Genomic DNA, 10850 nt, shown 5'->3' with positions numbered 1-10850 from the left:
GCCCTCTAATCGCATTGATTTTCACTCCGGTCCGGTTCTATAACTGAGCCGCCGCATTAGACCGACACGCTCTCCTTTGATCGCCGCGTGTGTTCGCGCGCACACGCACCCGTATGTATTTATATATATACGTGTGTGTGTGTGTGTGTGTGTGTCTTTACAATCCTGTATTGTTTCTCGTCATCAATTGCAGTTCCTCCGACCGCTCCTTCGGTCGTTATCTTCATCATCACCACCACCATCACGGAAGCCGTTGTGACGCTGTCTAGCGTGGCGTTCGGCCGGCGACAGCTAGTCCGGTGCAGGGAAATGGTCGGACAGTCGCCCCCCCCCCCCCCCGCGCATTTTCGCTTCTTTTTTGCCTCAGCGAAGGAGTTGGCAAGTGAGGCAGTTCGAATGAGATTAGACACATGTGCACATGCAGACACACACTCACACACACACAGTATGAGTTGACAGCAGATGTTCCATCCAGAGCTCTATCTCGGTCCTTCGCAGCTCTGTCCTCTGCAACTGTTCTGCAACTGTTTTGTCCCCTCTGCACTGAAAAGGTGCACAACCGCCACTCAGATCGGTTAGAGCAGCCGGCTGCATGCCTGCAGAGGAAATGCACGCTCGCTAACTTGTGATGGGCAAGCTGAGACGCAAGCGTCCTACACTTTGCAGTCCTTTCAGACAATTCCTTTCATTCCAAAGTGTGTGTGTTTGGACATGCATGTTGGCTCGTTCTCTCCTCCCTTGCCTGTTTGCTCTCTCTGTGTGTGTCTCTCTCCCCCTCTCTCTCTCCCCCTCTCCCTTGCCCGTTATGCTTTTTCACTGCCTCCCTTGCCCCCCCCCCACACTCTCTTTCTCACTCTCTCTCATATGTCAGAGTCAAGTGTGCCTTTGCTTGCTCAACTGGACTGTTCATATCAAGGAGGTCACATGACTCCGCAGCTGATCCTGGGAGCAAAGCATGCTGGGAGTCAAGTGGCTGCAAGGGCGGCAATGGAGCTTACTGTGATTGCCTGCTTGATGTGTGTGTGTGTGTGCGTGTGTGTGTGTGTGCGCGCGCGCGTGCACCGTGTTGATATACACTCTGGTGTTTTTAGGGTTACAGACTCACAGGCCGACAGTGTTGGCCAATGGAATATGTGTAAGAAGTTCAGAAAGTCCTCGAAACGCTTGAAAACACACCGTGGCACAGTGGCGAGGGGTTTTCTCTGCTTCAGCGTCCTCATCCCTCTAGATATCCCGCACCCGTTTCGGAGCGCTCATCTCTAATCGTTAAAAATCGGTGGGCTGTGATCAGGCGAGAACATAAAACGATGAAAAAGAAGCTCATTGAGGAAATGTACAAATCATTTGGCCTGCAAAAGTAATCACAGCACCACTCTGATGTATTTCAGATTGGTTGGAGGTGTCTGGTCGAACGACTTGTAAATTAATGGCTGCATAATTGGGACAATTCCAGCAGATCGGTTTTTAATCGTGGTTGATATCCGTGATTTCAGGAACTAAGGATGCACGAGGATACCGGCACGATGTCGGTATCGGCGGATATGAGAAGGCCTGCTGAAATGTCCGCTAGATGTTTATTATGAGCACCAGCGGCGAGCTCCAGCGTGTCAGCTGCGTGGAAGCGGTTCAGAGTATGGGAAACCGATGACAAAATTGCTACTCGCAATGCTTGTAAAGCAGCAGTGATGCGGGCAGGGTTAGAGCCACACTCATGTATTACTGCCACTTTAATTAGGCCTCTTAAGCGCCGTCATCCTGCACGCCACAGGGTTTCTAAAAAGTGGGCGAGAAGCAAATGTGCAGTGAAAACTTGTCAGCCGCCTCTGCTGCAGTCATTTGACAAAGCTAAGAGGTATAGTAGCCACCATCCAAAGGTGAAAGCCCTTAACAACAAAATCACTGAATTCTTTGCCCTTGGTAACCAGCCATCCACTCAGACCTGAGTGCTGTGACCGTTTGGGTGTAATTCCCCATCCGACCACAACGTGGGTTGCTATGGCGGAGTGGCGCTGTTCGTCCGGTCGCACACAGACAGACAGACAGGGGTTTTAGTTAGATAACCATGAGGCTATATTTATGGTAGACTCAAAGAAATATTTTATGTCTGTATGTACAATAAGTAGGCCATCACAATAAGAGTAAACGCTTAATTCTACTACAGGAGAGACTTGTTTTCCTCTTCAGTGAAATAAATTTAAAAAAAAAGAGGTGTATCTAGTATCACTCGGCGCTTCTGCAATCTCTACAAGCACATTATCATGAGATGCTTATCCACTGTCAGTGTGCCAGTATACTCCGGTCATTCTTTATGCAAACCAAAGTTACACACTGTTAATTGTGCAGCCCTGTGTGACTTTATGCAGATGTACCAGCGTGCCACTGCGAAACATAAATAATAAATGCGCTTTTAAAAATCCCTTTTTAATACAAGATCTGCAAGGGTGTTCACGTCCGCTGGCCGAAGCCTTCGTTTTTTAATCCTCAACGCTTTCAAGGACGTAGAATAGTTGTGCGATCACTCCCGAGCCACTGTGTGTCATGTGTTTCACCGGTCACGGGCATGGTGTATGCGGGGCATGGGGGGGGGGGTGTTTCACCAATCAGCTGAATCACTCTATAAAGCTGTGGTTGGTGGTGTGGTGGTGGTGGTGGTGGTGGTGGATGTTGTCCTCGGTGACACCCCGGTCCTCTAGTTTTCTGGATTTATTTATTTACTTGATCCTTTTTGTCTCCTGGAGGGACTAGACAGGCACACCGCTCCATGGCTGGCTTGTGTGGCCCGAAGTAGGCGCGGTACGCTGGGTGTCATGAAGGACTTCCTCTTCTCTTTGCTGTCGGGGGGGGGGGGGTCCTCTCGGGGCGTTCTGGTCGGGTCGCTGTCTGCGGGTCCCACGCCACGCCGGTGTTCACATCCGAGCGCCGGGCGCACTCCCTTTCACAAAAACCGGTCCGCTGGTTCTGTCCCGCTCCTCTGCTTCGCAGAACCCCTGCGCTGTTGTGTGTCCGATAATAACCTGTCCTCTCTCCTCAGCCACACACCCACCACCACCACCTCCACCACCACCACCAGCACCACCACCACCAGCAGCAGCAGCAGCAGAATGGCGTTATTGTTATTTACATGAATGGCAACCCCTCTTTCTCTCTCTTTTTTTTTACTCCTCTACTTCCACCAAGGTTATTCATGCTGCCCTGAAATTAGACTCCATCTGTACCCCCCCCCCACACACACTTCCCCTCCCTCTTTTCTTTTCTGTCTCCATCCTCTCTCTCTCTCTCTCTCTCTCTCTCTCTCTCTCTCTCTCTCTCTCTCTCTCTCTCTCTCTCTCTCTCTCTCTCTCTCTCTCTCTCCCTCGCTGTCTCTCTCTCTCTCTCTCTCTCTCTCTCCCTCGCTGTCTCGGTCTCTCTCTGCCTCTTTCCCCTTTTCTCAGGTTACTAAACATGAATGAGGGAGGAGCCTCTGTATAGACCACATGCTCTGCTGCCCCCCACCTCCACCCTCTTACCCCCAACACTCTCCCTCCCTTCCTCTCTCTCTCTCTCTCTCTCTCTCTCCATTCACATGCTCCCCCCCTCCCCTCCTCCCCAGAGCGTGTGCATTAAGGTTTGGTCGTGCAGCATCATGCTGTGCATACACATGTATATTGCTAAATGATTGAAGCTGCAGTGGGGAGGAGGAGGAGGGGGGGGACAGGAAGGAGGCAGGATGGGAGGAAAGCGGGCAGAGAGGTGGGGGGAGAGACAGCAGCGGTAGTGTGTGTGTGTGCGAGCGAGCGAGCAAAAGAGAGAGAGAGAGAGCGGTAGAGAGAGCGAGAGAATGGGAGGCAGCATCTCCCGTCCAGACTGGGAGGAGGGGAGGACAGACAGCATGCTCGTCCCTCGCAACACAGACGGAGGTAGGAAAGAAGGGGGAGAGTGAGAGACAGACGCGAGAGGAGGAGGAGAAGCAGAGGAGCACAATGAAGGAGTGCCATCGTCCGAGCCCGCAGCCTTGCCATTTCACCGTCTGCTGAGAGAGGAGGAGGAGGAGGAGGAGGAGGAGACGGACCAGACGAAGGAGAGCGGGAGAGAGCATGGATGTAAGAAGAACTGCCGGCGGTGACTTTGTGAATTAGTCGAGCGGCAGAGCGGATCGGAGGAGAGGCACGTTTTTCAGGGAGTGGACGGAAGAGGAGCCAGAAAGAGGAAGCGGAGGACGGACCGGGGCAGTTCGTGGCCGCTGTCACCTCGCTGTGGCTGTCACGTGAATTGAAATTACCCTCCGAGCCGCTGTTTGGATTTTCAACTTTGTGCTTTTTTAAACCAAAAAGGAAAAAAAAAATGGAGCTAATTTAAGTTTCATCAGTCGCCTAGGGGGGGGAAAAAAAAAACAAAAGGGTCCATCTCAGAGAACGGACGTGACGCCCTGGAAATCCAAAATACATGTTCTGCGACTATCAAACTTGTCTGTCTCTCGGCGCGCGTCCGTTCTCTACTCTCACCGGGCCGCGCGCTCGGCCCTGCGGATCCTCGCACAGTCCAGACCCCCGTCGTTCGCCGCCGTGCAGAGAGTTCAGGTTGTTTTTATGCAAGTCTCCGTCGCGTCGGCGGCGGCCCCGAGCTGATGTGGACTGGCCGGCGTCGTGGCGGGGCCTTCCTGTCCTCCGCCGTGTCCCTCGTCTCCCGCCCCAGGGAACGTCACGCAGTCGCGGCTTCGCGTGTCCCGCTCGGAACCGGTGTTATGGCTGGCGCGACGCGGGCCAAACTTTGATCATTAAACCGGGACTTATTGGTCTCTGTTGAGGGGGGTCTGTAGTGTGTTGTTGTTGTTGTTGTTGTTGTTGTCGTTGTCCCACCCCCCACACTTTTGTTCTGCACAAAAAACCAAACGCTGTTAGTGTGGCCGGCCGACGGTGCACTGTGATTTGAGGACGCGGTTATCTCTTTGTCTGGAGACTCCTGCCGTGGTCAGGACTCCTCGGTCTGTACCGCTCTGCGGGCATCTCTTTTGAATGTCTGTTGCCATAGCAACCGCTGCAGACGGGGCGAGACGCTAACTTCTTCTGCGCCGTCGCCGTGAGCGTTGCTCGTCTCTCGCAAAAGGTGCGCCGCTCCGGTGCTCGTCTCGCGGGCGGAAAACTCAAAAGCGCGCGCGTCCCGGCCCTTTCTTTCGTTGTACGCGGATGACACCCCTTTACCGTCTGTTCGCAGCCGGGTGGTCTCGGACAGGGCAGCGGGGTCGTTCGAGGTCACCTTTTTTTGGGGGGGTTAGTTTTCGCCCGAAGCCATCAGCAGCAGCCACCTTGCCTACCGCCTCGGCGGGCTCCCGCCGGGTATGACCGGATAGACCAGAATCCCTCTTGTTCTCTCCCGCCGCCCCGCCGCGTCGTCGGGCGTGTTGTGGCGTCCCTGCCTGTGTTTGTGACGGGACATCAAAAACAACAGAAACACACCGGCCGTGTAGGTGACTCAGGATCTCCCCTCCCCGTGTACAGGGGTCATTGTGTCGTGCACTCATCCGACCTACACTGTGTTTTACTTGGTGCGCTAACACCAACCTCGGGCAGGGTGGGGGTGGGGGTGGGGGTCATGACCTTGGCTTATGAAGCGACTCGACGCACGAGTACAACACACCTTGTTCCCCCCCGCTCCAGTAGTCGCCGAGGTCCGAGCTGGTTGGGTTTGTTTTTTTGGGCCTTTTGTAAGTGCTTCTTTCTTCTCTGGACTGGACATTCATGTCCTTACTCACAAGAGCTGGGAGGTGCTGTTCGCTCGCCGTGCCGCGTGCTGTTCTAACGTCCGCTACGGGGTGTCTTTTGTAGTTTTCCTAGCCGTGTTTCTTTACGGCTGGCTATCTGGAGACGATCCAAGCCTGGCCCGGACCGTCTGGCGGTGTCCCGGGGTGACTGGGTACTTTGTGGTGCTACTCGGTGAAGACCAGACTCGCTCGATCCGGTTGACAATCCTTCTGCGGTGCTAGACTGGTGCAGGCGACCGTTCCTGTGCCATGTGTCCAGCTCCCACTGCAAGCTGGCACGCTTAACCGCGAGACACAACTCACTTTGGAAGGATTTGTGGAAATATCAGCCCTCTTTCTCTCCCCCCCCCACCCCCCACCCCCCACCCAGCTTCAGTTCCTTTTGGTTTTGCCGAAATGTCGGTGGGAACTTTGCAGACTTGCGTAAAGCCGGCCAGGCCCAGTCAGGCGTAAATATTGTTCCTCTCTGGGGCTTTTAAAGGTTCAGGAACTAGTGTAAATATGAGAAGTGCCTGAGCAGCACTGAGATCTGGGCCAGCCACCTAGCTACGACGATGTGGTTGTAGCCGTGCAACAAAACTGAAGTCGAGCCACTGCGGACTCGCTTGGTTGGGACCTTTGTGTTGCCACCAGCGACTGTTAACGGCGAGAAACTGTTTGCCTTCGAGGTTGTTCTGCGCAGGCAAGGAGCTCATTTTGATAAGCGCCGCCTTAGATAGAACGAGAGGGTGGCTCTAGATTACTTGGTGCTGGGCTTGGCCGTCTCAAGACCGGGCGGTGTCAATACTCTTCTCTCAGGTAACTGACTTTGACCCGTGGCGGCGGTTGTTGCCGCTTTCCAAACCAGACTGTCTCCCCGTGGCCGTCACAGAGCGACGGGAAGAGAACGGGAGCCGACGGGGTCAGCGGGCGGAAAAAGCGTGGCTTTAACGGAGCGTTCGGGAACCCCGGTTTAGGCGTTCGGGTCGGACCGGTCGGGCCTCGTTACCGTCAGACGCGAGCCCACCGGCGACGCTCGTCAGCCGATGACCTACATTCGCCGGCGTTACATCACCAGCTTTTGCTACCGCGGTGTGTTTGTGTGTCGCGGTGCCAGACACGAGACAACATCCCGAGGCTCAACCTCCTCCGGTATAATGGTGCTCCGCAGTTAAACGCATCTCGAACTGAGGCGGACCTTTTGTATTAGAGAACACACTCGAACCCGGGCGACCTCTCTCACCTTTCAGCCATATCAGGAAACTCAAGTCAGGGACGGGCCCGGCCATGCCAGCCCAGTCTTAAATACTAGCCTGTGTTGTGTTGTTTTCTATCTCTGTTTTTATTATTTGGGTTTTCTACGTGTATCTGTACATAGGCGACCATGCCCAGCCTTTAGCCGTAGTTCAGTCTTAAGGCGGGCGAGGTGTGGGGGGGGAGGAGGAGGAGGCGGGGGCTCAACCTTAACGGACAGAGGCGACTGTTAAAGCAGGACAGCCTGGAGAACGGCAGAGCAGACGAGGGAGGGGGAGCGGGGGAGCGAGAAATCATCTGGAAGAGGCGGGAGGAGGTGGTGGCGCGGGAGAGGGCGGAGGCGCTGGAGAGGCAGAGGCTGGCGGAGTACATCGTGTGGCAGAGGAGAGAGGGCTTCCAGGAGAGGCGAGGCGGCGACAGGGAGCGGGGCGAGGGTAGCGCGGAGAGGGGGAAGGAGGCCCTGCCCGAGGTGATCTGGAGGAAGAGGGAGGCGGAGGCCGAGACGGAGGGGGAGCGAGACGGGGCTTTTCGGAGGGGGCGCGAAGCCGTTTGGAGGAAGAGGGAGAGGGAGTGAGAAGAGGAACTTCCGCGCAAGAGTAGCGGGGAGTCTAGCCATACATCAAATAAGCCTCCTCTCTCCTCCTCTTCAGCAGCGCCGGGGCCTCGCCGGCGTCGTATCGACCTGTCGGCGCTGTGCGAGCGTCTGTGTTGTGTGTCTGTGCGGGCGCTGTGTGTGTGTGTGTGCGAACCCTCCCCCTGATACCCTCGTTGGCAGCTAATAGGATTTTTATGGGCCTGTGTCAGGCAGGGGGAAACAAAACTGCCAGAGGGAGCTGCTACACACCTACACACAAACACACAAACACACACACACACACACAGCCTGTGTGGGCTGGCAAGGTTTACACTCCCAAGACGCGCAAACGCGCAGTGCAACGCAACACGCACAAGAGCGCAGAACACAAAATGCACGTGTTGTCACGCGTCTACACGCGCTCGCGGTGGTTGAGAGACAACCGCTTGTGTTGGATTCTCCACGGTGCTTTGTGACAGCTGGACGCCCGGCTCTCACCGAGAGGCTGTTCGAGCGGAGACCAGGTCCTCGCAGATGTTGTGTCACGTTACGGCAACAAAAAACAAAAAAAAAGGAGCCCTCCGAACTTGCAACGCCGAAGACTCCTCTTTTTTTTTTCTCCCCCTTCTTTCCCCTCCTCGTTCTCGGTCCCTGGGAACGCGACGAACACTGACGCACATCGGGAGGGAACTGACGACAACATGGTCTGCGCTGGTGCACTAAATGCAAATCGTCTCCATCTGCGTTCGGTCGTTAACTGGGACGCTCGCTCGCTCCCCCCTCTGCTCCGTCTTATTTATCTTGGACCGCGGATAGAGTCGCTTTCAAAGCGGTTTTGTCTCCGCTGCCCGATAGCGAGTGGAGGACGGCCAACCGGACAGATGGGCATGCCCCCTGGCACCGAGGGAGACAGACAGATGGCTGTGTGTCCCCGTAGAGAGAAACTTTGAATACGGAGACAAAGAGACTTTGACTTGGATCACTAAGAGCTTTTGTGGACTTAACGCGGCGGCTATAAAAACCAAACGGCGGCACCGCAGACTCATCATGGAGCTCGCGCCGAAAACCAAGTACACCCACTTTCGCAGCGAGTCGCTCAGCTCCGCCGATGACACCAACTCCAACCCCTCGTCCCTCCCTCCTTCCACTCCCGCCACACCCCTCACTCCCTCCCCCGGCTTGCCTTCCTCCCTCTCCTCTTCCTCTCTCACCCCTATCTTGCCGCCCTCCTCCCCCCGCCCGGCCGAGAACAGCCCCACCACGCTGTGCTCCTTCTTCCCGCGGATGGGAGCCCTTCGCCTGGGCGTTTCTGCCACCACCCTCCTCCCGGGGCTCAAGGCCTCCGGTAGGCCGCAGCAGTCCCAGGCCCCCGTCGAGTCCTCCGGGGACGAAAGGAGCAGCTCCAGCTCCTCCCCGCCCCCGCATCTCCCCGCTCCCCCTCTAACCGCTCCTTCTCCCCCACCCCGCCCTCCTGTGCAGGACATGAACCGGCTGGGAGGGGCGTCCAGGAGGGCGCGGGTGGAAGGAGGGCAGCTCGGAGGAGACGAGTGGACACGCCATGGCTCCTTCGTCAACAAGCCTACCCGTGGCTGGCTGCACTTGGACAACGTGGTCAGCACCACCGGCGTCTCCTACAGCGTGCGGGTAAGTGGCAGAATTGCCGTGACCCTCCATGGCTGGGCCTCACTCACTCGTCTCTGTGTAACGTGCATGAGTTAAAGCAAGGGAATTGGCGGAGGGGGGGGGGGTACAAAAAGCAAAGAAAGGGACCATGGGTAATTTCCTCTGCTGTGAGTATTGTCCTCCATCCGTCCAGCAGGGTTTTCTCCATGGACAGTCCTCACTTCTGTAGCACGCTCATGAATTAAAGAGCAGGCATGCAAACTTGTCCCCTTTTGGTGACATGCTAAAACCTATGTGATTCGTTAAGGTCCGCTGAGAAATAATTGGGGTTGGGGTGGGGGGGGGGAGCCTGCCTACTCAAAGCGGCTACCATAGAAGGACAGTGGAGCCCGAACATCTGCATATTTGGGTCCACGTGCATCGACTGTCAACAAAAGGCAGCGTCCAATCGAGTCGCTAGTCCCAGTACAGCGCACACCCGGACCACTGGTCTGGGACCTGCTGTGTAGAAAAAGCCAAAACGAATTTGCCATGGCGGCACATGCCAGCCACGAAAGCATCAACTGAAAACTGGAAGAACACCTGCCAGATGCAAAACCTGAGGTAAGAGACCAAACTAGAGGGGAATGCAAACTGTTAGCAAGCTAGCTCACGCTGTTAACTAGCCTGTTAGCTACAGTAATGCTACCAATCTGATAGCTAGAGAACCTTCTGGAAGTGCTCAGGAGAGTAAAGGGCAGGCGGCGGACGAGGAGTAGAGGGCAAGGCTGGGCGGCAAACCAGCGGAAGCGCTCGAAACACTGGTCCAGGCCTCTAGTCCTGTTCCCCCAGCAGTCCTGAGGCATAGGATACTCTTTCATATTCACATTTATACAATTACCCCACTCTGCTGAGCCGTCCCGCTCGCTGCTCCAACCCCCTCTGCCGATCCGGGGGAGGGCTGCAGGCTACCACATGCCTCCTCCGATACACGTGGAGTCGCCAGCCGCTTCTTTCCCCCTGACAGTGAGGAGTTTCACCAGGAGAACGTAGCGCGTGGGAGGATCACGCACGGATTCGTGTCGGTAGGCAACGGATTAGACCGCTATGCTACCCGGACGCCCGTTCCTTTCACATTGTAACATGGTTTCTGGCACAGAGCGGATATGGAGAGGCATCCCAAATGAGCATTTAGTAGCTTATTTTAAAAAAAAAAAACAATTTCTGGGCAGGAATACTCCGGGACCTCCCTAGCGAGTCTGTGTTTTTCTGTGCTCACGCATCCGTCTCACCGTTTTCACTCCTAACCAGTTTGCATGCCTGAAAGAGATGTAATCACCAGTCTCCACACTATCTGTGTGTGTGTGTGTACACGTGTGTTGTAGGGATAACATTCCATTACAAGCCGTATTACTGAGCAGCCTTCTGTGGGGCTCCGAAACGCCACACAATTGTGTGGGGAAATAGTCCGCCAGAGACACCAAGAGCAGACAATGTGAATGTGCAAACTCAATTCCTGTTTTCCCCCCTTTTTTCTCCCCAATTGTACCCATCCAATTACCCCACTCTTCCAAGCCGTCGCGGTCGCTGCCCCCCCCCCCCCCCCGCCGCTGATCCGGGGAGGGCTGCAGACTACCACATGTCTCCTCCCATACATGCGGAGTCGCCAGCCACTTCTTTTCACCCGACAGTGAGGAGTTTCAC

The 10850-nt window shown here is 55.5% G+C and overlaps 1 protein-coding gene across 2 annotated transcripts in view; it reads left to right on the top strand.

Annotated features, from left to right (window-relative positions):
- Positions 1-10850, top strand: part of shc1 (SHC (Src homology 2 domain containing) transforming protein 1) — a 37541-nt gene that overhangs the window by 5335 nt on the left and 21356 nt on the right. The window contains exon 2 of one of the 2 annotated variants that reach the window (XM_056286459.1): positions 9024-9188. In XM_056286459.1, coding sequence (XP_056142434.1) covers positions 9027-9188 — 162 coding nt within the window. In that variant the 5' untranslated portion in view covers positions 9024-9026. Of the gene's footprint in view, positions 1-8190; positions 9189-10850 lie in introns of those variants that run through there. The other variant, XM_056286458.1, reaches the window with a different exon arrangement.

Source organism: Lampris incognitus, chromosome 9, assembly GCF_029633865.1.
Source record: "Lampris incognitus isolate fLamInc1 chromosome 9, fLamInc1.hap2, whole genome shotgun sequence".
Lineage (NCBI taxonomy): Eukaryota > Metazoa > Chordata > Actinopteri > Lampriformes > Lampridae > Lampris > Lampris incognitus.
Note: the sequence above shows the minus strand (reverse complement) of the source record. Positions and strands in the feature narration are given on the sequence as shown.